This window comes from Schistocerca nitens, chromosome 4, assembly GCF_023898315.1.
Source record: "Schistocerca nitens isolate TAMUIC-IGC-003100 chromosome 4, iqSchNite1.1, whole genome shotgun sequence".
NCBI classification, from domain to species: Eukaryota; Metazoa; Arthropoda; class Insecta; order Orthoptera; family Acrididae; genus Schistocerca; species Schistocerca nitens.
In genome coordinates, this window is record NC_064617.1 from 516,207,408 (window position 1) to 516,233,807 (window position 26,400).

General features: G+C 43.5%; 1 protein-coding gene across 2 annotated transcripts in view; it reads right to left on the reverse strand.

Moving 5' to 3' along the window:
* LOC126251918 (N-acetylneuraminate 9-O-acetyltransferase) overlaps positions 1 to 26,400 on the reverse strand; it is a 270,156-nt gene that overhangs the window by 214,005 nt on the left and 29,751 nt on the right. For both annotated transcript variants that reach the window (XR_007545805.1, XM_049952650.1), the window contains exon 2: positions 280 to 376. Coding sequence is in view for 1 of the 2 variants with exons in the window: in XM_049952650.1 (XP_049808607.1) it covers positions 280 to 376 (97 nt within the window). In the remaining variant the exon portion in view is untranslated. The remainder of the gene's footprint in view (positions 1 to 279; positions 377 to 26,400) is intronic.

The window sequence follows — 26,400 nt, forward strand, 5'->3', positions numbered from 1 at the left end:
ACTCTTTCCAGTCATCTGTCTACAAGGAAGTGCAACAAATTAAATGGAAAATTTGCAACCTGGCAGCTGCTTACCTGGCATCAATAAGATTAAAACTTTAGGTTTTGAACCACGACTTCAGTATGTTAAATTGTGAAACAGTTAACAAATTTGAAGACTTCCTCTTTGGTTGCAAGCATAAAATGTTGCATGATTTTATTAACGGAAACTCATTAAATATGAATGAGATATCATTTTATTATTTGCTGAAAATAGCTGCTTTAGTCTAAATGTACTTACGTCTGACTGTAATGGTGCATCATGCAACCATATGGCTGCCACTCCTGGTTACCCTTAAATCTACCATCAGAAAGAAGCCACTTGCAGGAATCAATTCCTAAAACAAAGAGAAAGAGAGCTGTCATCATTTTCAAAAATTAATTACAGTATTATTTTCTAGTTGGAGGCACAGTGATACAAAAACAACTAAAAAAATTATGTATGCCAAAAAGTGGGGTGGGGGGTGACTGTAGACCTTTAATCAAGCAAAAGACCATGCTGACTTTAGTTGTGAATATGGGGCAACTAACTAGTTTTAGAACAGACCAGTTAGGATGAATTGTGTCTTGAGTTACGTACTTTGAGAAGGCTTTCATTAAAATCTGTACTGAAGGCCACTGGTAACATGTTACCATCATAATCAGCTATTTGTCATCTACAGCTGGATAAGAGCCTTGACTCCTTTCCCAAGCTTTACAATCTTCAACAATATGCACTGATGTCTTTTAATATCATCTACTCAGCTTCCATAATGTTGCCACTTGGTCTTTCTGTACGGATAGATCCAGAGCAGACAACATAGGCACAGGTCAAACTAGTCTACAAGTAGGGTAGCAGAAGCGATCCACAAAACTACTGCTGTAGAATCCTAGAACATATTCTGAGCTCAAACATAATAAAATAACTTGAAAAGAATGACCTCCTCAATGCTACAGGAATTTCGAAAACACCAATCTTGTGAAACTCAACTTGCATTTTTCTCACACGATATACTGAAAGCTTCAGATCAAGGCAACCAGGCAGAAGCAATATTTCTTGATTTCCAAAAGGCATTTGACTCTGCACCATACCTACGCTTATTGTCAAAAGTATGATCGTTTGGGATATCAAATGAAATTTGTCACTGGATTGAGGGCTTTTTGGTACAGAGGACACAGTATATTACCTTGGATGGGTAGTCATCATCAAATGTAGAAGTAAATATGGGCGTGCCTCAGGGAACTGTGTTGGGACCCTTGATGTTCATGTTGTATATTAATGACCTTGCCGACAATATTAGCAGTAAAAATCAGGTTTTTTTAGATGATGCAGTTGTCTGTAATGAAGTACTATCTGTAAGAAGAGGCATAAATATTTGGTCAGATCTTCGGTAAGATTTCAAAGTGGTGAAGAGATTAGCAACCTGCTCTAAATGTTCGGAAATGTAAGATTTTGCACTTCACAAAACAAAAAAGTAGTATCCTATGGCTCTCATATCAATGAGTCTCTGTTGCAATCAGTCAACTCATATAAATATCTGGATGCAACACTTTGTAGGGATATAAAATGGAATGATCACATAGATTCAGTCATGGGTGAAGCAAGTGGCAGACTTTGTTTATTGGTAGAATACTGGGGAAGTGCAATCAGTTTACATAAGAGATTGCTTACAAATCACTCATGCGACCGGTTCTCAATATTTCTCAAGTGTGTGGGACCCGTACCAGATATGACTAAAAGGGGCATTTAAAATATACAGAGAAGGGCAGCACGAATGATCACAGGTTTGTTTAATCCATGGGAGAGTGTCACAGAGATAATGAAGGAACTGAAGAGGAAGACACTTGAAGACAGACGGTATCAGGATAGTTTATATCTATTAATAAAGTTTCTAGAAATGGCTTTAAATGGTTATTCTAGGAATATAATACAAACTGCTAGGAATCACTCGTATGGATTAGAATAATTACTGTGCCACACACGCACACACACACACACACACACACACACACACACACACACACACACACACAGCCATTCAAACGATTTACACTCCATGTGTTAACGGAACAGGAAGAAACCCTAATAACTGGTACTATAGGATATTCCCTCTGTCAGGCATCTCATGGTGGTTTGTGGAGTATAAATGTAGATGTAGATCATCCGTTCATCTGGCTACATGTCCTGTCAACCATCACTCCATGTTCATCACGGCCATTACATCTGCCATTTCAGTTCATTTTTTATCCATTTACTTACATCCCAGGGTTCCCTAATAATTCATTACAAACCTCTCTACACTGGGTACTGAGCAATTGTTGGTTTTTGAATACTTTTCATATTAATAATCCATGTCTCACTATCTTAAGTCCAAAACGGTAACACACACTAAATGTAAACTTTCCATTTCAGAAACACCCAGAACTTCATTTTCTTTCTATTTTGTTATTCATACTGATGTCTGGTTTAAATTGGTCCGATAGATTAATAGTGTGAATGTATTTGAAAATTGTAGGAGAAACTGGTAAAAGACCATTTGAGTGAAATAATGATGATATATATTAGCAATTTAAGTGAATTTATGAATGATAAAAATTGAAGATTCATATTTTACAACTATTGACAAGAATGCCAATCAAAATTATGGGGAACTACTGAACTCCAACATCAAACGAAAGAGATCGTAACTATGTTTTGACACTAGTTAGTTATAATCATAACATTATCACACTATCCATGTGTGGCAGAAGCATAGATCAACATACTAAGAAACAAGACATGATGTACCTAATGAAAAAATGAAAATATGAAATCACAAGATTGTGTTACATGAAATCAAGAGTCTAGTTAGTCGGGGGGGGGGGGGGGGGGGGGGGAGCTTAAATAACAGTGCAATGGATAGCTTGCAGCAATGAGAAGTTAAAATGTTGCATTCAATGTCCTGACCGTTATGAAACCTGCTAAATGAAATATGTAACGAGATCTGTTAATAGCATGCATACTGAATCAAGCAACCAAGTCTTTACATTTCTGAAGAATAGTTATATAGAATTACATATTGCTAAAGGAATCATGAGACCAAATAGTGAAATTAATCATTACAGAGAAGCAGATCCGGACAACATTATTTTTCTAATCCAATATTTGGAGGGCAATCCATGTACTTTCACTGTAGCAATCTGACTCCGTTTTTCAGGTGGACTGAAAGGACATGAATGGTAATGGGCATGGAGTCAGTTTTATTAACAGACTGGAGTTAGTGCAAGAGGAACTGCAGGATTTTCATGGTCCAAGAGACACCAATGGATATCCTTAGTGTGTACTGCAAAGAATAAAACTATGTTTTATATTATGAGTTACCTGAAACAAACTGTGTTTAAATCAAAGAACACTGTACAATAGGGACCATCCAAATGAAGCAGTGCAGCTTTTAAGACACTGTCCTAATATTTGGGAGGATGGAATTCCTCTGTCCGGCAAGACTGATTTAGATTTTCCTTATCACTTCAGGCAAATGTCAGTATGGTTGCTTTGTCAAGGCCACAACTGACCACCTGTCATATCCTCATAAAGCATAATTATGTATTCTGTGTGTAAGTATATTTTGAGATGTTGGTTTTCACTGTATTACCTTGACAATTCCTGTATCATCATAATATGATCCTTGGGTGAATAAAATTAAATAAATAAACCTATAATTGGAAGCTAAGCACCAATACTGAAATCAAGATTCCAAGCATAATGACTACAAATATGGTTAGTAAAAAACATTTGAAACAGACCATGATTTTTTATAGTTTTATTTCTACAGCTTGTGTACTTTGAAATTGCAACATTTCTATGTATTGCGGTCATTGGTGGCTGCACTGTCATTCCACTCTGCTGGCAGCAATATTTTGAATTTACACACAGTAAAATTAAAGTGACAAGAAAAACAGTAAGCAGGTGTCCATTCCAACTGCACAGAATTAATTACTGAAAGTTCTAACACACACAGTCAGTCAATCTCTTTGTTACAGTAGGCATCGCTATAGTCCTTCAGTGGTAGAGCAATTGTTCTCCTGGAACTCATCACTAATTATGAGTGATAGCTGTATCATTGTGGCCTAATGGAAAACAATGACAAAAACACCAAGTTTTCTACCATCAAAATATGTGAAAGCCATTTCTTTTGCAGGGACGATGTTGGTGACTACATGTCAATTGTAAGGGATTTACTATTCTTCTACTATTATTACAAGAGCATACTACATAGGCCTACACACTGTCCAGTCACATTAATGTGACCACCTGTCAAAAGCCTGGAAAATCACCTTTTGCAGTGCAGGCCACTGCGAGATATGCAAGAAGAGAATCACGGAGATGAAGAGCTATGCCAACTCCAATGCCATTCCCAGCTGCACTAGTTTTCATGGGTGAGGACCCATGATGCTAACAGACTCACTGAGGTGATACCACAGTGTCTCGATTAGGTTTAAATCCGGGGAATTTGGTGGCCAGGGGAGCACGGTAAATTCATCCTGTTGCTCTTCGAACCACACACATGCACTGTGTGCGGTGTAGCACATTGTGTTGCCCAGCTGGCAGATGCCATCATGCTGAGGAAGAACAAACTGCGTGTAGAGGTGGACATGATCCCCAAAGATAGACACGCACTTCTATTGATGCCTCATGCCTTCCAGAATGACAAGTTCTCGCAGGGAATGCCACAAAAACATTCCCCAGACAATAACGCTACCCCTTTGTTTGCTTTCAGATGTTTCATGCCATACAGATCAATGGCCACCTGTCCAGTGGAGCATAAAACATGATTCATGTGAAATGGCCACCTGTTGCCACTCAATGGATGTCTAGTTGCAGTAGGTGGTGGTGGTTAGTGTTTAACGTCCCGTCGACAACGAGGTCATTAGAGACGGAGCGCAAGCTCGGGTGAGGCAAGGATGGGGAAGGAAATCGGCCGTGCCCTTTCAAAGGAACCATCCCGGCATTTGCCTGAAGCGATTTAGGGAAATCACGGAAAACCTAAATCAGGATGGCTGGAGACGGGATTGAACCGTCGTCCTCCCGAATGCGAGTCCAGTGTGCTAACCACTGCGCCACCTCGCTCGGTCCAGTTGCAGTACTGGCGTACAAATTCCAGTCATTGTGGCTAATGAACAGTAATCATTATGGGTGCATGAACCAGGCACCTGCTGCAGAGGCCCATATGCAGCAACATCTGCTAAATGGTTGTTGAAGGGACGCTGTTGGTAGCCTCTTGGTTCATCTGGTGGTCCGTTGCTCAGAAGTTGCCCTTCTATTCAACCATACACATTTCCTGACCCAGAGTTCGCCCACGTCATCTATGGCCTGTGGTGCACTACCACTGCCTTGACACCAGTTTTGGACAGTGCCATTTTGCCATACATGGTATACTTTAACTACAGTGGCACACAAACGATTTACAAACTTAACCATTTTGAAAATGCTCCCACCCTTGGGCTGAAACCCAATGATCAGGCCCTTTTGGATGTCAGATAAATTAGTCCATTTCTGCATTATAACAATGACAGCTCTATCATCCACATCCCCCCCCCCCCCCACACACACACAAAAACACACACACACAAAAACACACACTCACGTTATATACCCTCCACTGCTAGTGCTGCTACCTACTGTCTGTGAGTGGTTATTGCACACATTGACATAGGGCATAGGTAGTGGCCATATTAATCTGAATGGACCATGTACAATTTTGCAAGAATAAGGAAACCTGTTGCTACGTAGTGATCAGAACTTCAGTGTGATAACTTCATGACAGCGCATTGTTCCACATCATTAATCAAGTCATTACATATTGATATGGGGAGCTATATTGTTGATTATATAATAGCAAAGTAGAGGTACAGGAACAAAATAAAGTATTTTTTTCACAATTAACCTGCTGCTAATATATGTAGTTACTATACACTTGTTGCGGCAAGGTGCAACATCAGATTTGAGAAACACTAGCTGAAATAGCCAAAGAAATGGACTATATATAAATCGGAGGAAGCAGATGTTATGCGGGAATTCAAGCACGCAACAATGAAATTACACAGAGAAGAAAATGGTTGAGGTGCTATCAAGTCAAATATAAAAAAATGCAGCCACACGTGTTAGAAATAAGAAAGCCTTTCGTGACCTCAAAAACACACAAATTCACTGAAAAAAGGAACAGACTACAAAAAAAAAGGGACGCGAGGAAGTTTATTCCAAAATTAAATTGTTGCAGCACAGACAGAGAACAAGAATAACACAGTGAGAGATATAAAATGGGAACTGCTGTTCGACATAGAAGATGTTAGTGATAGATGGAAGGAGTCTGCTGAAGGTCTGTACAGTGGTGCTGAAATTTGAAGTTTATATGAATATACTGAAGATGAAAAGCTGATCGATTAAACCAAAAAGGGACCATTAATAAAAAATCAAAGCAACGGGTATAGATGTCATTCCTGTAGTAGTGCCAACATCACAAGTAAATAGTTCACTGTGGTATCTAAATGTTATGAAGAGGGTGTCATACCACTTGACTTCACAAAAAGTGTAACTATTACATTATGCAAGACGGCAAATGTAAAGCATGTCACAAATTATACAACAGAAGCCCTTCTGTCACATTGATCAAAAATATTACTGTCAACTGTTAAAAGAGAGGATTGAAAGGAAAATAGATTGTAGCTTAGCCAATGACCAATTTGGCTTCAAATCAGAGAAAGGAACGAGGGAAGCAATTTTGGTACTACATCTAATTTTATAACAAAGATTAGAAGTAAACAAAAAAATGTACAAAGCATCTGTTGATCTAGAAAAGACATTTGATGTGATTGATTGAAAGCTATTATTTAAAGGAATGTGCAATGTGGGACTTTTCTGGAAGGGCACAAGACTAATTCCGAGTATACACACAAGTATTGAACACAGGTATTGAACTGTATCTTAATGGCAGCAAGAAAAAAAAGCAAAAATCAGAAGAGGAGTTAAACAGGAGTGCTCTCTATCACCTTATTTATTTAGTATGTTTATCAAGAAGGTAATAATAAGAGTGAAAGAAAAGATGACTGGAATCAAAATTAACTGTATGCATATTCACTGCATCAGATTTGCCAATGACATTGCAGTTACAACAGATTCATGGAAGGAACACACAAAATGATTAGGGTCTTAAGCCAAGAGATAAGAAACTAAGAATAATTCCTATGAAAATAAAAGTCATGGTTACAGACAATAAAAAAGGTTGAGTAAGACTGATATAAGAATAGGTAGTGAACAACTTGAGGTCGTCACCAATTTCACTGCCTCAGTGGCAATGTGGAGGAAAACAATAGATGTCTCAAGAAAAGAATAGCACTAGCCAAGAGCACTTTCCAAAATAAGAACCTTTTGGGGTACAAGCACATCAGTTTTCACACCAAGAAAAGATTTATAAAGATCACTGTTCACTGTTCACTGTTCAGGGTATCCTGACATACAGATGTGAACCTGGACACTAGCAAAACAGGTGAAAACCCGTCTCAAAGTTGAGGAAAGTTGGTCCTGAAGGAGACTTACAAGAACTTACTGGACTGACAGAAAAACAAATGAAAGAACTACTGAAAGCTATAGTCCAATGCAAACCAAAACTCACTGGACACTTAACTTGACACTGTATGCCTTTTTTTCTTTTTTTTTTAAGGCAAGATCACATGGAAGAAAACAAGAGGACTTTTTACAGAATATGATTAGGGAGATATTCTTCCTACATGGAGATGAAAAGGGCTGCTGAAGAGAAGAAGTTGGAGCTGCAGATACACAGCTTAACCTTTTAGAAGAAGAAGAAGAAGAAGAAGAAGAAGAAGAAATTTCTAACAATGTTCAATACGTCTGCATACTATAATTACCTTACGACCCGTGTCACTCCATTGTCAATTTCTGTTATGTAAAGTTAAGTCTCTGATGTGTGTATCTGAAGCAGTATTAATAAAATGGAAAGGAATTTGGTGTGGTCTGACAGTGAATAATCTCATCAAATATTGATGGACTGCATGTATAATGTAGAAACTCAAGATTCTCAATAAGATCATATTATACAATGGAGCTTCTAGAAACATTTTAACCACCTCACTGCCCCCCCAAGTCAGATAATGCATTGTCAATATGCATAATGGCAATTTTTCAGATTACAAAACAACTGCATTATATAGATCACACGTTTCTTTTTAACATTTGTTAATATCACATAAAAGTATTATTTACTAATGTTTGGCTCTTTGAATATATGTTTTGCAGGCATGGTCAGTTCTGACACACGTGTAGGAACCATAATGAGATGTTTGAAATAATTATAACAAGGTAAGTATACAACACCTTCAAAGAGAAGGAAATTAACAAAATTATAATTGTCTGTATTATGCTATAAATATGTTAATATGCACAGAGCACACTGATGTACTATAATCATCATCATCATCATCATTGACAGTTTCCAGCCTCTGGCTGGGTCTGTATGGAACATAGGCCTCTCCATCTTCACCTTGGTCCAGTCTTCTCCTTTCTTCTGGATGCATTCCTCTACTCCTTTCAGCCATCTGTCTCTCGGTCTTCCTCTTGGTCTCTTTCCTTCCAGTTTCATCTCGTGTATCCTCCTGGGTATCCTCTTCTCCTCCACTCTCTTAACGTGTCCAAACCATCTCAGCCTTGATTTCTCTACGTCTTCCTGTAATGGTTCCACCTTCACTAACTCTCTGATCCTATCATTTCTTGACCTGTCTATCTTTGTCACTCCAATACTGTTTCTCAAGAATTTCATCTCACAAGCTTGTTCTTTGCTTTTCTCTCTTACTTTCATACCCCAGGTTTCTGATGCAAATGTCAGGATCGGGACATAGTATTACTGGTATATAACCTTTTTACTGATGTACTACAATCACAGTATTATATTCATGATTACCATTAGACTTTTTATTTTTTGTATGATTTCCGTAGTGCATACCACTAAAAGATTGCTCCCTCAGTAAAAGTTCACTTGCCACAACAAAGTGTACACCAGACTACCTCTAATTCTTCAAAAAATAAAATAAAATAAAAAAATATAAAAAAAATAAAATAAAATAAAAAAACCTAATAAATTGATGTGAGAAACAAAGGTCAGAATTGTGTGAGATTGCACACTTTCTCCATGTGATCTAAGGTGATCAGATGAGTGGTGGCATCGACTTATCACAATGTTTCGTACCTATCATCTTCAGGTGACATATTGGGACACACTGTTCTGCATATCCATATAGCCACTGAACTTCTGACCTCTTCTGTGGGTAGACCAATCACGTGCCTTTGGAAAAGGCTACCACACTTGTGGTGGAGGAATGCTGCACAGTGCTAGTGCTGTCATCAAACCACAGTGCTTATCCACTCTGTCCATGGATACAGCATCCTTTAGAAGGGAGTGTTCCTGTTTTATTTTTTCAACTGCTGGATCTCACTCTGTGCCAAGTTGAAGTCCACTATGCTAGTTTATTAGGTTGTTGTGCAGACATATTTCTACTGCCTCTCTGATACTCAAGACCTAGAACCCATTGGTGGTGCATAGTTTCTTAGTTTGTTCAAAATCAAAGGTGAGTTCCTCATTGCTGCTTTGCTCTGCAAACATGGACTTGTTGTCTGCCCTAGTCAAACATTTCTGTTGTGTTCTGTATGGCAGTGAGAGGTGCATTACTGTGTCTGTCCAATATACTGCATCCCACATTCGTACACAATATTATAAATTCACAGCGTCTGCAGTTCGAGCCAGTCTTTGGTTGAGCCAAGAATGTCCTTCATTTTCTATGTTGCATGGAAAAGGGTCTTTATTTCATGCCTCTTCATTCTTCTCGCAACCTCGGCTGTAGGCCTACATATGGCAGGAAAGCCACACGTTTTGTGTCTCCTTTTTGTTTATCATGCTTCCTCCTGCCAGTCCACGACACTCATCTTATTTGCACCTCATTGTAACCATTTTTGCACAAAGTTTCCCACACATGCTATAACTCCTACAGCAAGCTCTTCCTAGTCCAAGTAGAACTGGCTCTAAATATGAAGGTTGTCTTGCACCAGATGGTGGTGGCAACTCCAAGCATTAAGGGCGTAGACCAGGGAATGGTGGCACTATGAAAGATTCGTAATAAAAACATTCACAAAAAATGAAATTAAAATATATCACTAAAACACTATGTACTATCGTAGAAAAAAAATACTGACTCATAAGTTACAAAAATTGCATGTCTTATTTCACAAGTTATAGCTCCTGCCAACTTGCAAAATGTTTTTTTGAAAAGACAAGTGTATAACAGTTAAACTTTTTTTTGTTAATACTGAAACTAAACAAACCTTTAACTGACAATGCCACCATCAAACAGTTGGCCTTTCTATCACCAATGTCAAAGCACATTCATTTTGATGAAGTTATATAGATTAACTGGCTTTCAATTACCAAACGAAATGTATTTTGCACAATTTGGATTACTTTTTGAACCTTTTCTATCCATGAAAATGCATTTGTTCGTCATTTTTAAGCATTTGTGTTTTACTTCATACAAAAAACAAGTAAAATGACAAGCTAAGCACATAATAATAATAATAATAATAATAATAATGTCGTATAACAACGGTCTCCCGTCGGGTAGACCATTCGCTGATGCAAGTCTTTCGATTTGACGCCATTACGGCGACTTGTGCATCGATGGGGATGAAATGATGATGATTAGGACAACACAACACCCAGTCCCTGAGCGGAGAAAATCTCCAACCCAGCCGGGAATCGAACCCGGGCCCTTAGGATTGACAGTCTGTCGCGCTGACCACTTAGCTACTGGGGGCGGCCAAGCTAAGCACATGCAAGACAAGTACATGGTTTCAGAATATTCACCATAAACAAATCACGTTATCAAGAGAATAGCAGTTTACTTGATACTACTGTCCTCTATGGTACTATCTGAAACTAAAAAGACCCTTATTCCATAGTTAACTATTATAATATTACATCAGTTGCATTCAATTGCTCACATCCCCTAGACCCCCGTCCAATATATTGTGGTTTTAACATATTAAAATACACTGAAGAGCCAAAGAAATTGGTACACCTGCCTAATATCATGTAGGGCCCTTGTGAGCACGCAGAAGTGCCGCAACACAATGTGGCATGGACTCGACTAATGTCTAAAGTAGTGCTGGAGGGAACTGACACCATGAATCCTGCAGAGCTGTCCATAAAACCATAAGAGTACAAGGGTGTGGAGATGGCTTCTTAACAGCATGTTGCAAGACATCCCAGATATGCTCAATACTGTTCATGTCTGGTGAGTTTTGTGGCCAGCAGAAACATTTAAAGTCAGAAGAGTGTTCCTGGAGCCCTTCTGTACCAATTATGGACTTGTGGGATGTCGCACTGTCCTGCTGGAATGTTTGTCGGAATGTACATCGGACAAGAATGGATGCAGGTGATCAGACAGGATGCTTACGTACATGTCACTTGTCAGAGTTGTATCTAGATGTATTAGGGGTCCCATATCACTCAAACTGCACCACAGAGCCTCCACTTGCTTGAACAGTCCCCTGCTGACATGCAGGGTCCATGGAGTCATGAGGTTGTCTCCATACCCGTACAAGTCCATCCGCTCGATACAATTTGAAACAAGACTCGCCTGACCAGGCAACTTGTTTGCAGTCAACAGTCCAATGTTGGTGTTGATGGGCCCAGTTTAGGGATAAAGCTTTGTGTCATTCAGTCATCAAGGGTACACGAGTGGGTCTTTGGTTCTAAATGCCCATATCAATTTTGTTTCGTTGAATGGTTTGCACAGTGACACTTGCTAATGCCCCAGCACTGAAATCTGCAGCAATTTGCTGAAGGGCTGCACTTCTCTCACGTTGAATAATTCTCTTCAGTCGTCGTTTGTCCCATTCTTGCAGGATCTTTTTTCAGCTGCAGGTATGTTGAAGATTTGATGTTTAACCAGATTCCTGATACTGAAAGTACACCATGAAATGGTTCTATGGGAAAATCCCCACTTCATTGCTATCTTGGAGATGCTGTGTCCCATCGCTCATGTGCTGACTGTAACACCACATTCAAACTCACTTAAATCTTGATAACCTGCCATTGTAGCAGCAGTAACCAATCCATCAACAGTACCAGACACTTGTTGTCTTGTTTAGGCATTGTCGACTGCAGCACCGTATGCTGCCTGTTTACATATCTCTGTATTTAAACACGCATGCCTATACCAGTTTCTATGGTGCTTTGCATGAATTAATCAATTACGCTAATAAAAAATTCTATACTAATCTACCCCCTTAAGGTAAAGATCCATGCACATCATCCTCCTGTAGACTATGTATTCCAATGTTCTATCCAAACTCCTCTTGATCAAGATCTCCAAGAAGGGTTGGCTCCCATTCTCTTCTACCTCCACAATCAATTTGATGCTGCCATCTGTGCCTGTGAGATGATGTAGGAGCTCCTGTAGGTTTTCTCTGCCATGGGACCACCCCACAAAGCTGTCATCTATGTATTTGTAGAACACCTTTGGTTTTAGGTGGGCGGTATTCAGCGCTACATCCTTGAAGTGCTACATGTATAGGTTAGCCATACCCAGAGCTAAGGGAGAATGGTCCATGAAAGAGGAGGGGATGGGACAGATGTATATGTCCACTATAGTGGACATGTCAGTTGACACACTTGATGTTCAGTTTCCACCGAGAGTACTAAGCTGTAATTTTTTTTTTTTACGTACTTAATGATTAGATACAAAAGTTACTTGATATTGCTCCCCTCTCAAATACATCAGACTACTTGTGCCTAAGGTCTTCATTCATGGTTGCATCATCTTAAGTTCACCACTGGGATTTACTATTCCCAGAACAAGGAGAGAACCATCAAACCACTTAAATGATTTTATTTTAAATGCGAAGATTTTAGGTTAGGCTTTACAGAGACTGTTATTGACATTAAATGAAACAACAAGTTTACTGTTCCAGTCACTGTTTATTTATCTCCACGACGCGTTTCAAAGGTTTAAACCTTCATCATATCAGATGGATTTAAATTTGTTAATATGACATTTATGTGTGTGTTGTGTTGTGTTACAGTTCCACAAGTTCTTCCAAAAAATTGTAACACACACACACACACACACACACACACACACACACACACACACACACACAAATGTCATATTAACAAATATAAATCCACCTAATGATGGAGGTTTAAAACTTTGAAATATGTCATGGAGATAAATAAACAGTGACTGGTAACAGTAAACTTGTCGTTTCACTTAATTAACACTTAAATGATTGTTAATTCACCATAAAAATTCCATTAAAAAGCAAAAATTCAAAGGAGAAAAAGTCGGCACTGACATATCCTGACCTGCTATCAACTAACTGATCTGTGTCTCAGGGAATTGGATGGAACGTTCCAATCCTCCCTGTGTCACATAGCGAGTGACGAGGGCGGAAGCGGCTACTCCATTAGATTCAGAATAGTAGACAACTATCTTTATTTCCCATAAAATGCTGAGCCTACAATAAAAAGTCACATAAATTAAAATTAAGCAAGTTGAATGATCTCTTTAGAGAGTTCACAGATTGTTCAAAGCTCAACTTCTTCTCTGTCCAACAGCATAATGCTAAACTGTTTCCAGAATTTACAATCAGTTAAACAGTCTATGCCACTGTCATCTGTCAATTGACATTTACTGGATAAACACCTTGTTCAAACTTTTCCATGCACTATTAGCTTCAGAAAACACACACACACACACACACACACACACACACACACACACACAGAAGCACACGTTTACAGCATTTTCGCATGTTTTCCAATTCGACTGATCCACCTTCTGTTATGTCATTCTCTCTGAATTTTCTATCTCCGAATCCAGCAGAGAAATTCCTTATTCCATCTTCCATTCATTCACCTGTGTACTCGCCTTTCCATTTGTTATAATTTTGTCTTTTTCTCCAATCTGTTCCCTGATCTATTTATTTTCTCCTTTTTAATAATTCCCAAAATGCACCTCACCAGAACATATCAACTGCTTCTACAATTTTACTAGTAGTTTATTTTCTTATAGGTATGGTTCTTTTAACGGAAGCCTGTATTTTGCTATATTATCTTGGTATCCTCAAAGTACCTGTCCATAACACCGTAAACAGATTCTCCTTGTCTTCTCAACGATAGATGCTACTCCTTATTGCCTGTTATTTAACCACTGGTAACATGATCACGAAGTGTCAGGTTAAATGCTTCGGTGGACATCTGACCTGACACTTCATGTCATGTGAGCAAGGATGAAATATGCAGGTTGTATGGAGTGGCACATATCATCAGGATGATGATGATGAAAAGCCATCTACTGTTTTATGGACACATACTTGGAGCAGATATAGTAGCAAAACTTTCATTAAATGTTTGTGGTGAGTATGCTACTGGGAGAGACAGACATTGTTGGCTTGATACTCTCCATACACCTCAAGATGGGGGACCCCCATCTGGACCAAGCACAAGATCGCAGCAAATGGAGACAGAGAGTCAAAATAGCAGACATTGCTATATTGAGAGATATATCCTCTGGAAGAAGGAGGTATGTTGATTTTACGTAACTTCAGTTTTGTTATAAAAATATCAAATCTTTGGTGGCTATAGATGAAGTCACAATCTACAGCGGCAGAGTTTAGACTGCTTCTGTGCACATATGTCATGCTTTCTTCAACAGCCAATGAATGTTCAGTAGTGTTCTGAACAGTCTGTTCTGAAAGTGGTAGCCAATGCAAGCATTAAACGTGATCATAGCGAGTTATTTAGTGAAATTTTATTTTACATGTTCCGAGTTGTCGTGGCTGCTCGTGGTGGTAAGTGAAAAATTCTTAAATAGCAAGCGAGACACATAATTTACATGATACATGTTTTCACCCAGTGCAAAACATGGCTATGTGCATACCGCAAGTGTTGCTTTAAACGGGCAACAATGCAATCTCCGACCGTTTCTCGACCTGTGCGAACAATCGGTAAGCATTTGACAGGTCATGCAGTACAGTGTTTGACAAAAGTAGTTGTGGCACAATTTAGCGCGACATTCCACGTGGTACAGCAACATGTCTGCAAGACATAATTTGAGTGCTTATGATTGTGGACGAGTAGCTGGATGGCTTTTAGGTGGTCAGAGTATCTCTACTGTGACCACAGTGATGAGTGTGGCCAAAAGTGTCATTTCACAGTTAGAAATGGCTGCTGAAGGTGGAAATAGAAAAACCACCACACCGCAAGAGGATCAATAGGGGGTAGCCATAGTGGCAAAAAGGAATAGCCATCTCAGTCTTAGGCAGATCACTGCTGACCTTACAACCACTATTGGTACATGTGCCTCTGCCAGAACCATTTTGTAGTGATTAAATCAGGCCGGTTTGTAAACTCGGAAGCCTGTTAAATGCATCCCACATCAATGACACCATTGTCAAGAAAAAAGTTCACTGATGTTGGGAGCACGTTGCTTGGGGTCTTCAGTGATGTCTTCTGATGAATCCTGCATCACTGTGGCAAGTGATTCTGACCACCAGTTAATATGGAGAAAGGTTGGTTGGTTGGTTGGTTGGTTTAAAAGAGGGGGAAAGGGACTAAACTATGAGGTCATCGGTCCCTTGTTCCTAATAAAACAATGCCACAAGTGTGAGAATAAAACAGGCGATACATATAACACAAAACAGAAAGAAAGGAAAGACCACAACAACAAAGGAAAGGCAACAAACATTAAAAGGAACAAAAGGACAAGAAAACAAGAGAAAGATGTAAGAAACAGTTAGAAGAGAGTAAAACAAGGAAGTAGATTACAATGGCTGGCCGATCACGAAAATAAAAAGAAAAAGCCAGCCACCCTGCAACACATTAAAACCTCCACCCTAAAAGCACTAGGGTGGAGGACACAGAGGGACAAAGGACATGTGCTGAATCTCAGATCAAATGATAAAACCCACCCTCATGGATGAAACGTAAAACCAAGTCAGCCAATGACGCGTTGTCTGCTAAAATCAATGATAACGAGTCCGGCAACCGAAGATCAAGTCACAGGGTAGCCAAAGAAGGACAGAGCAGAAGAATATGGGCCACTGTCATGTGGGCACTGCACTGATACTCAGGTGGGTCTTCACGGCACAGGAGGTAGCTGTGGGTCGCCCAGGCACGGCCAATGCGGAGCCAGAAGAGAACCACAGAGTCCCTGCGAGAGGCCCTCATCGAGGAATTCCACACATTCGTGGTCCCCTTAATGGCTCGCAGTTTGTCGTGTGTACTGAGATTTTGCCATTCCATCTCCCAAAACTGAAAAACCTTTTGGCCTAATAACAAACGCAGGTCAGTCGCAGGGATGCCCATCTCCAGAAGTAGTTTCCGTGTAGCCTGTCAGCAAGTTCATTTCCCGGGATTCTGATGGGACAAAGGGTCTAGACAAATACCACTGAACGACTGGGCCGTTCCGGGGTATGGATGGACTCCTGGATGGAAACTACCAAAGGATGACGAGGGTAGCACTGTTCAATAGTTTTCAGGCTGCTCAAGGAGTCAGTACATAAAAGAAAAGACTCCCCAGGGCATGAACGGAGATACTGAAGAGCACGAGAAATGGCCACCAGCTCTGCAGTGAATACACTGCATCCATCAGGTAAGGAATGCTGTTCAATATGGCCACCGTGAACGTAGGCAAAGCCAACGCGACCACCGGCCATCGAGCCATTGGTATAAATCACTTCAGAGCTCCGGAACACGTCAAGAATCGAAAGGAAATGACAGCAGAGAGCTGCAGGGTTAACAGAGTTCTTAGGGCCACATGAAAGGTCCAGACAAAGCTGCAGCCAAGGCGTGCACCATGGAGATGTATGTGAACAGACCGCAAGTAGAGGTGGTGAAGGAAAGGACTCCAGTTCAGAGAGAAGGGACTGAACATGAACTGCGATCATTAGCCCCGACCTGGGCCGTCGATGTGGGAGATGGACTGCCGAGGGCAGGAAAAGGAGATGGTAATTCAGATGTTCAGGAGGACTACAAATGTGTGCTACGTAACTGGTGAGCAGTTGTGCACATCTGATTTGCAATGGAGGGACCCCAGCCTCCACCAGTACGCTGGTCACTGGACTCATCCTAAAAGCTCCTGTCACTAGTCAAACCCCGCAGTGGTGCACAGGATCGAGTAAATGCAACTGTGAGGGCGCTGCCGAACCATAAACCACATTCCCATAGTCAATTCGGGATTGGACAAGGACTCTGTAGAGCCGCAGCAGCGTAGAGCTTTTCCATTTGGTGAAATATGTACCACTTTTCATTATAAATATACAACTCCACCTCTGTACTGTGTTTTATGTCATCCATCATTGTCTGTGATTACTCCTGTGGTGGCCCTCAACTATGTACCCTCCGACTCAGAGTTGCAATATTAAAAGTTTTGGCTGGTTTTGTTGTCTAGGGACTGGGATACGTAGTTGCCGCATTACAAGCCCAATACTGCTGAGTCTACAGTATACAATATGAATACACACATGAATCGAATGGTCAAAGGTTCTTATCACTTGGCAAGTGTGAATTAATATAGAAATTTATAAATGGAAGATTGAAATTAAATGAAGTCTGCATGTACTATTTTAATGACTTTAAATGATGAGTACGATAATAGAAGTGGTGGTGGTTATTGGGATGTTTAAGGGGGACTAAACAGCTAAGGTCATCAGTCCCCCATTCCAAAAACAGGCAAGCCGAAAATTTGCGGAGCAGGTAAAAAAAAAAAAAAAAAAAAAAAAAAAACCAAAGGGGGAAGGAGACTCCCCCCCAGGCACTAAAAGAACACAAATGCAGCAACAAACACTACAGACAAGAAGAGTACAGACAAACACCAGACAGAAAGAATCAGAAGAAAAGAAGATGGCCGGAAACTGGTTAACTGACCACAAGAACAAAAAAAAGGGAAAGAGTCAACCAGCCGACTACACACTAAAATCTGCAACCAAATATGAGAGACAGGAGGACAAGAGACACAGAAAGAGAAAGGTGCAGGACCTCCCTAAATGGAACCATAAAAAGGACTACCACGGATAAAATTTAAAACGTCATCAGCCATGGAGGCATCGTCACATAAAACCAAAGGCAAAGTGCCCGGGAGATTAAAAGACTGCCGGAGTGTGCGCAGTCGGGGACACTCCAACAGAATGTGGGCTACCGTCAGCCGGGCCCCACACCGACACAGGGGGGGATCCTCCTGACGCAGAAGATGGCCGTGCGCCAGGTAGGTATGGCCGATGCGGAGCTGACACAGGGTGACAAGAGTCCCTGCGAGAAGCCCGCAGGGAGGAGCGCCACACATCGGTCGTCTCCTTGACAGCCCGCAGTTTATTCGGGGCTGTCATGCCACGCCACTCAACAGACCACATCCCAAGCACCTTACAGCGCAACACCAGCTGCTGATCCCGAGCCGTGAGGCCGATCTCCAAAGCTGGGGCGTCAATCGCCCCTTTGGCCAGCCTGTCAACACGTTCGTTCCCCGGAATGCCAACGTGACCTGGCGTCGAAACAAAGACCACCAAACGACCATAACGGGTAATGGCGGAAACAGACTCCTGAATAGTGGACACCAGAGGAGAAGAGGGCTAGCAGCGGTCGATGGCCTGAAGGCTGCTCAGGGAGTCACTGCAGATGACGATGGACGGACCTGAGCAGAAACGCATATGCTCAAGAGCGCGCAAGATGGCCACCAGCTCTGCAGTAAAAATACTGCAGCCAGCCGGCAAAGAGCGCTGCTCAACATGGGCAGCGTGAGCAAATGCGTAGGCAGTGCGACCATCAACCAGGGAACCATCAGTGTAGACAGTCTCACAGCCCGAAAATGAGGCGAGCGGCGCAAGAAAACGGCGACGGAGGGCCTCAGGCGGAACTGAGTACTTGGGTCCCTGTGCCAAGTCCAGACGGAGGACGGACAGCCGGGGCAAACACCAGGGAGGCGTAGGTGCACGGACCTGGAAGGGAGGCAGAAGAGGGAATTACCCCAGTTCCGACAGCAGGGACTGGACGCGGACAGCTATGGAAAGCCCAGACCTAGGTCGCCGTTCGGGCAGATGGAGGACCATGGCAGGGAAAAGCAGGCGACGATTGGGATGGCCTGGCGAGCAATGCACATGGACAGCATAGTCGGCGAGCAGTCGATGGCGGCGAATCTGCAGTGGGGGAACCCCGGCCTCCACCAGTAGACTATCCACGGGGCTCGTACGGAAAGCGCCAGTTGCAAGCCGAACCCCACAGTGGTGTATGGGGTCTAACAACGTCAACACGGAGGGTGAGGCAGACCCATAGGCCAGGCTCCCATAATCAAGCCTGGACTGCACAAGGGCCCTCTACAATTGCAACAGCGTGCAGCGATCTGCACCCCAAGATGTGTGGCTCAGGCAGCGGAGGGCGTTGAGGTGCCGCCAGCATTTTTGCTTCAGCTGAGTAATATGAGGAACCCATGTGAGCCGGGCATCAAACACGAGTCCTAAGAAGCGGCAAGTGTCCACCACTTCAAGCAGGTGGCCGTCGAGGGAAAGTTCAGGATGAGGGTGGACCGTCCGATGCCTGCAGAAGTGCATAACTCGAGTCTTGGCTGCAGAGAACTGAAAACCGTGAGTCAGAGCCCAAGATCCTGCCTTGCAAACGGCTACTTGCAGCCTGCGTTCGGCGACTCCTGTAGTCGTGGAGCTAAAGGAGATGCAGAAGTCGTCGGCATACAAAGAAGGAGACACCGACGACCCCACGGCTGCAGCCAGACCATTAATGGCCACTAGAAATAAGGAGATGCTCAACACCGAGCCCTGCGGGACCCAATTCTCCTGTGTATAAGATGAACTAGAGGCGGCACCGACTTGCACCCGGAAAGAGTGGTGCAATAAAAAGGTTTGAAGAAAAGCCGGGAGCCCACTCATGCAACGTAGCAAGGATGTGATGCCTCCATGTGGTGTCATACGCCTTCCCCAGATCGAAAAATACAGCAACGAGATGCTGACGTCGGGCAAAGGCCGTACGGATAGCAGATTCCAGCCACACCAAATTGACCGTAGCAGACCGGCCACCCTGAGATGGAGCGAGGAGACCGCGCGACTCAAGGACCCAACACAAACGCCGCCCCACCATACGTTCGAGCAATTTGCACAAAACGTCCGGCGACCACCAGGGTACAGCCTTCCTCCGAGGGAGTCCAGAAGAGCGGGGGATGGCAGCCTCGGCCGCCGAAATGATTGACGTGGTTAAGACACAGACCACCTCGTCAATGTCACCCTGTGGGGGAGACTCAATGGTTGCAGCAGAAGTAAAAGCCGGCCAGTCAGCCCTGTTGAGAGCCCAGCGGGGCAGGTGCCCAGAAGAATGACACTGGGGCAGTGACAAATAGATGGGAAAATGGTCACTACCACACAGGTCAGGATGCACTCTCCAGTGGAGGGATTGGACAAGTCCGGGGCTGCAAAGAGAGAGATCGATGGCCGAGAACGAGCCATGGGCCACACTGAAATGCGTGGGAGCACCGGTATTCAAGAGGCTAAGGTCGAGCTGAGCCCACACATGCTCCATGGCCCGACCGCGGTCATCGGAGACAGTCCCACCCCATAGAGGGTTGTGGGCATTGAAATCGCCCAGAAGCAGCAATGGTGGCGGGAGTTGAGCCAGCAGCGGAGCCACGACATGTCGGGGGAGCTCCCCATCCTGAGGAATGTAAACAGAGCAAACAGTAATAGCCAGCGAGAGCTCAACCCTGGCAGCGACTGCCTCTAAAGGCGTCAAAAGGGGTACTGGCGAGCTACAGACAGAGTGGTGAACAAAGAGGCAAACCCCACCTGACGCTCGTTGACAGGCAGCACGGTTCTTATAGTATCCCCGATAACCGCGAAGGGCGGGGGTCCGCATTGCTGGAAACCAAGTTTCCTGCAGAGCAATGCAGAGAACAGGGGAAACGCTCAGAAGCATCCGGAGCTCAGGCAGGCAGCGGAAATAACCGCCGCAGTTCCACTGGAGAATGGAAGCAGGAAGGGACTGGAGGGCATGAATGCGACTAAGAGGCAGATGGCGCCTCAGAGCCAACTGCCGCCACCGGGGGAGAGTCAGTTGTGTCCATAGGGAAGGCCCCCAAGGGTTACGTGAGGGCGAGATCCGCGGCAGATGCGAGGATCTCCACCTCATCCCCGGAGCCAGGACTATGTACAGCAGGCGGTACTGAAACCGCCGGAACGTCCTTCTTCTTGGACACATTCCGTTCCTTCTTCTCGCGTCGGCCCCTAGGGTGAGAGGGCTGGGAGAGCTTCTCTGAAGGAGCATCGGAGGCTGACGACGACGCAGAAGCCCTACGACCAGCAGGTGGCGCAACCTTCAGCCACTGGCTGACATCCGGCAGGGTAGGAGAAGGAACGGAGGAAGGGAAAGCCCCGAGGGACCTCTTCCGCGAGAGAGGAACCGGCAGAGGCAACGCCGGCGGAGGAGGAGGGGGAGGGATGGAGCCCCCCGGTGTTGGAGGAGATGTCACTCCCTCAGTAAGTGTGGGGGGAGCGACAGAAGAGGGTTTGCCCCCAACTGCTAAGGGGGCAACAGAGGAAGGCTTGCCCCCAGACACGAGGGGGGCAGACAGAGATGCACGGCCCCGAGGGCCCACTGAAGGCGGCACAGATGAGGCGACAACCGTCGCTCGCGTGGGCGACGATAACGTGGCTGCAGCATAAGATGTTCGAATGGAAGCAGGATACAACCTTTCATATTTCAGTTTTGCCTCTCGATAAGTAAGCCGGTCCAGGGTCTTAAATTCCATTATCTTCCGCTCCTTATGAAGAATGGGGCAATCCGGCGAGCATGGCGAGTGGTGCTCCCCACAGTTGACACATACAGGCGGAGGCGCACATGGAGAATCGGGATGAGAGGGGCGTCCGCAATCTTGACATGTAGTGCTGGATGGGCAACGGGAGGACATATGCCCAAACTTCCAGCACTGGAAGCACCACATCGGGGGAGGGACGTATGGCTTGACGTCACAACGGTAAATCATTACCTTAACCTTCTCGGGCAAGACATCACCCTCGAAGGCCAAGATAAAGGCACCGGTGGCCACCCTGTTGGTCTTGGGTACACCACGTCGTTCCAAGTCGGCTCTCAGCTCGTCATCGGATTGTAACAAGAGGTCACGATGGTAAATAATCCCCTGGACCATATTTAAGCTACTCTGGGGAGTGACGGTAACAGGGACGTCACCCAGCTTATCACACAAGAGCAACGCTCGGGACTGGGCTGGGAAGGACGTCTTGAGGAGGATGGACCCATTCCTCATTTTAGACAACCCCACCACTTCCCCAAACTTAACCTCCAGGTGTTCCACAAAAAACAGAGGCTTCGTCGTAAGAAAGGAGTCACCATCAGTCCTGCTGCAGACAAGGTATTGCGGTACGTAAGGCTCCCGCTTGGCACTAGATCGGCGTCCCTCCCATGGCGCAGCCAATGAGGGGAACGACTGAGGGTCATATTGCGCAGCATCAAACTCAACTCTGCCTCGCTTAGAGACGCTGGTGGCCGTGCGACCACCAGCTTGGTGTGATTTATTGCGCTTCATTGCGCCACATCCGTACAGATGCCACCTACTCCAAACGAGGGCTCTCCCCAAGGGCGCCACCCAGCCAAAGCAACAGGTACCTGGCCAACATCCCGTTGCCCCGAGTCCCCGTGCCCCAGACAAGATGGGCACATACTCCTTGGCATGCATGGGGAGGAAACAGCTCTGGCATCTGTAGTGCGATCCCTGCGTGGTCAGGCGGCTACCACCAAGAGGGTACATGACGACCCCACCACAACGGACTGGCTACCGTGCTGGATTTTAGGTGTTGAAAGGGTCCACAGTTGTCGTGGGCGCTAAGAAGAGGATTGCGCACAAGACGAGAAGGAGACAACCCAGAAGATGTTGGGTGTAATCCCCCCCACACGACAATAGGTAACATGCAAGATGGTGGTGCATGATGGACCAATAGAAAAACACCACGTAAGGCGTCCTTCCCCAAATGGCACGCACTAACAACGGAAATTTGGAAAAAAGGAGGTCAAACCCAAGAGGGGACCATCACAGAAGGCCAAAATGTTTGAGACTCCTTTTAGTCGCCTCTTATGACAGGCAGGAATACCGCGGGTCTATTCTTACCCCCGAACCCACAAGGGTGGATAGTAGAAGTACTTTTGAGAATGCAGTATATTTCTGTGAAACACTTGCTGGTGTCAATGGTCCAGCAATTAAATAAAACATAAGTTGAATACCAGGGAAACAATAGATTTCTACAGCACATAATTAGTTATGAACAACAACATAGCTTGCAAGATATTCACTTCTAAACGCACACTACATCTTCACTGTAGAAGCCACGAAATCTCACAAGTGCACAAATTGGCACTCAAAAGTATTTCTATCTGCTGCGACCACGTGCAAACCGCTCCACTCTCTCCAAGTCTCTGCCACGACCAAGCGTCCGTCGCGCCGTCACATCCAGCACTTTCCCTGTCCTGTGCCATCCTGTCCAGAACTGCCGCACAGGCAAAACTACCCACTCCATGCACTTCAGTAGTCGCCTCCCTTAGTAACAAGCGCTGGGGATTGGCTAGAGCGCTCCCTCCATGTCTGCAAGTCAATGTACACTCACAAACATTTTGAAACCCGTGCGAAATACTGGATTTACATTTAAATAACTTGAAATTAAATAAATATTTCTATAGCTGGACCATAAACACGCTCTAACACTCATTATCAAATACATAAACAATTAAATAAACATATATCAAAAGAAAAGAAGCGAAAGGTAGGCCAGGAGCCTAATGTCTCTGTGCTTTCTAACACACAGTAAATATTAACCAATTTCTTCATGAATAGTATATATCAGATATAAACAAAGACATAGACGAATAAATATATTTACAAGCATGCTGCTACCATTTTCTCGTGTAACTGTGGAGTACTTATGGCCTGACGCGATTGATAGTAATCTGCCACTTTGACCTCCAATAACACATTTACTATTGAAGTTACATGCCTGTAATTCATACCAATTTAGGTTTACACTAATAGCTTTCTAAAGACACGTGGAGCGACGAAATTGGATGAAGCGTTTAGATATTGGAAATTGGTTGCTGGGTGTTACTTGTATAATTTATTGTCACATACTTAAATTTAAACTAATAAATATATTCAAATTCTGATTTCACCATCAGAATCATCGTGCAAATAATGGTAATGCACATGTTTCTTTTTGGGGTATCATGATTCATCTGGCTACTATTAATTTCTATACGAACTGTGAAATGTCTGCCATTAAGGTTTCACAACGTCCACCATCTTTGGCACTCCCAGCATGTCTCCTTTATCGCCGTAGCATCACAATGGAATTCCCAACCACGCAGCTGGACCATGCGCTGGGGCTACCCCTCTCGTCCGGCTAACATTTGGCACCACGTGTTTGCTGCCGTGCCCCAGCTGGCCGAGCGGCCATGCCAACTCCGAAATTAGAATATTTTAAGGCACCACAATTCACTCTTTACCTCACAATGCTATACAGTTTTACAGCCTCCTGGGTATGTTGCAGCTGGCAGTGCCAGCACTGGTAATTTTGAGCACGATTTTAACTGCCATTGGTCAGAAAACTCCTAAATACCAGCATACAGTGCTACGTTAGGTTAATAGGTTTATTACCTAGCTTATGGACTGGTTTGCCCCAGAGACTTCACCAAGATGCAGTCACAACTTCATCAGTCTCATCTAACAATTCCAGCAGCAGCTCAACTGTCAGATCACAGAATACTGGGGAGCCCTTGGTAATCATTTTTATTACCTCCTGGTTCCAAGCAAGCCATTTGACTTTGGGACTCTTACAGTGGTCCATGAAACTACACTAAAGGCATTCTGTGACCCAGGGACATCTGTGGTAACCAAACTGAGCAGGTCACCATAAATTGTCAGAGGTGCTTGCAATGTCCATCACAACTGCTGCACAATGTTTTTTGTTTGCCAGGTCTACAGTTTGCAGAGCCTGCTGAATGGCCTCATTGATTTATTTACACCTACAGAAGCCCTAGTAGCTCTCTGCGCCATAGGAAAAGTCACGATTCATTGCATAATTTTAAAAACTGAGCCACATTTGTTCAACTGTCATTCACAACAGAGTTCATGTCTCAACCCAAACCACTTAACGTCTTCGTATCAACACACAAACAATATTTAGTTACAATATGGTGTACTGTTACACCGACACCACATGCACTGAAGTCTGGAGGGTCTTTGTTAAGCAGGAGGAAGGCACTGGGTGAAGAGAAATGAAGAAAGTTTATTTTCACTTATTTTCAACCACTTTCACTACATACTGATGACTGTCCTCTTCATCACTGATATAATTGACTGTAGGTAGATCACACATGAGGTCACTGAATTTTCATCACAAGCATACTTGGCTGCTGCATCTACGATCTCACTGCCATTAATTCTGATATGCCCTGCATAAGAAGGGGGAAAAAAAGACACTTCTTTACCCTGATTCTGTAGAGAAAACAGGGTGTTCTTGATATTCTGGACAAGATTCTCAACTACATACATTTCCTAGAATTTCTGTAGGATGCTCTTCAAGTCAAAGCAGGGGAAGAAAATCCCAGTATGGGCGCATCACGTATGTTTGAGAATCATCAAGATTACCTGTAATCCAGCACTGAAGATGCTGAATTGTGCTGGTGAGGTAATCCCAGGGGCACTGGCTGGGAAAACAATGGAACAGTCCAGTAAAACCATTGCTTGGCAATATGTGTTTCATTATACATTCATTTAAAATACAATGGAATGTACATTGATAGGTAAAATTTATCTTGATAAATTCTTTTGTACACAAAAAATTCAAAATTTTTCCTGGATTTCCTTACCAGCCGTGGTGTCTGCTTGCTCCAATACCGGGTCCCTTGATATTTATCGTGTCATTCTAAGAGCTGTTTTGTTCCAGTCCGTAATGGCTTTGTAGTTCAGGAGTAATTCAGGATTAATCACTTGAAGGGACGATGAGCAATGAAGATGGACACTACTGTCTCTTTGGTTGACTTTGCCTTGGTCAGGAGCTGCCGTCAGAAACTAAGTGGCAGCTCAGTAGCTACGCCACACTGAATACATATAGCACTTGATCTGTGCAACTCTTTTGTATACATAATGACTGCATAATGTACTGCATTGAACATCTTTAGATATGAAGTTTGGGCTAAAGCATACACGGAACTCTCACAGTCCAAATGGATCTTATTAAAGGGTTAATTTTTTTAAAGGGTGGAAAACAAATTGCATTTTGATT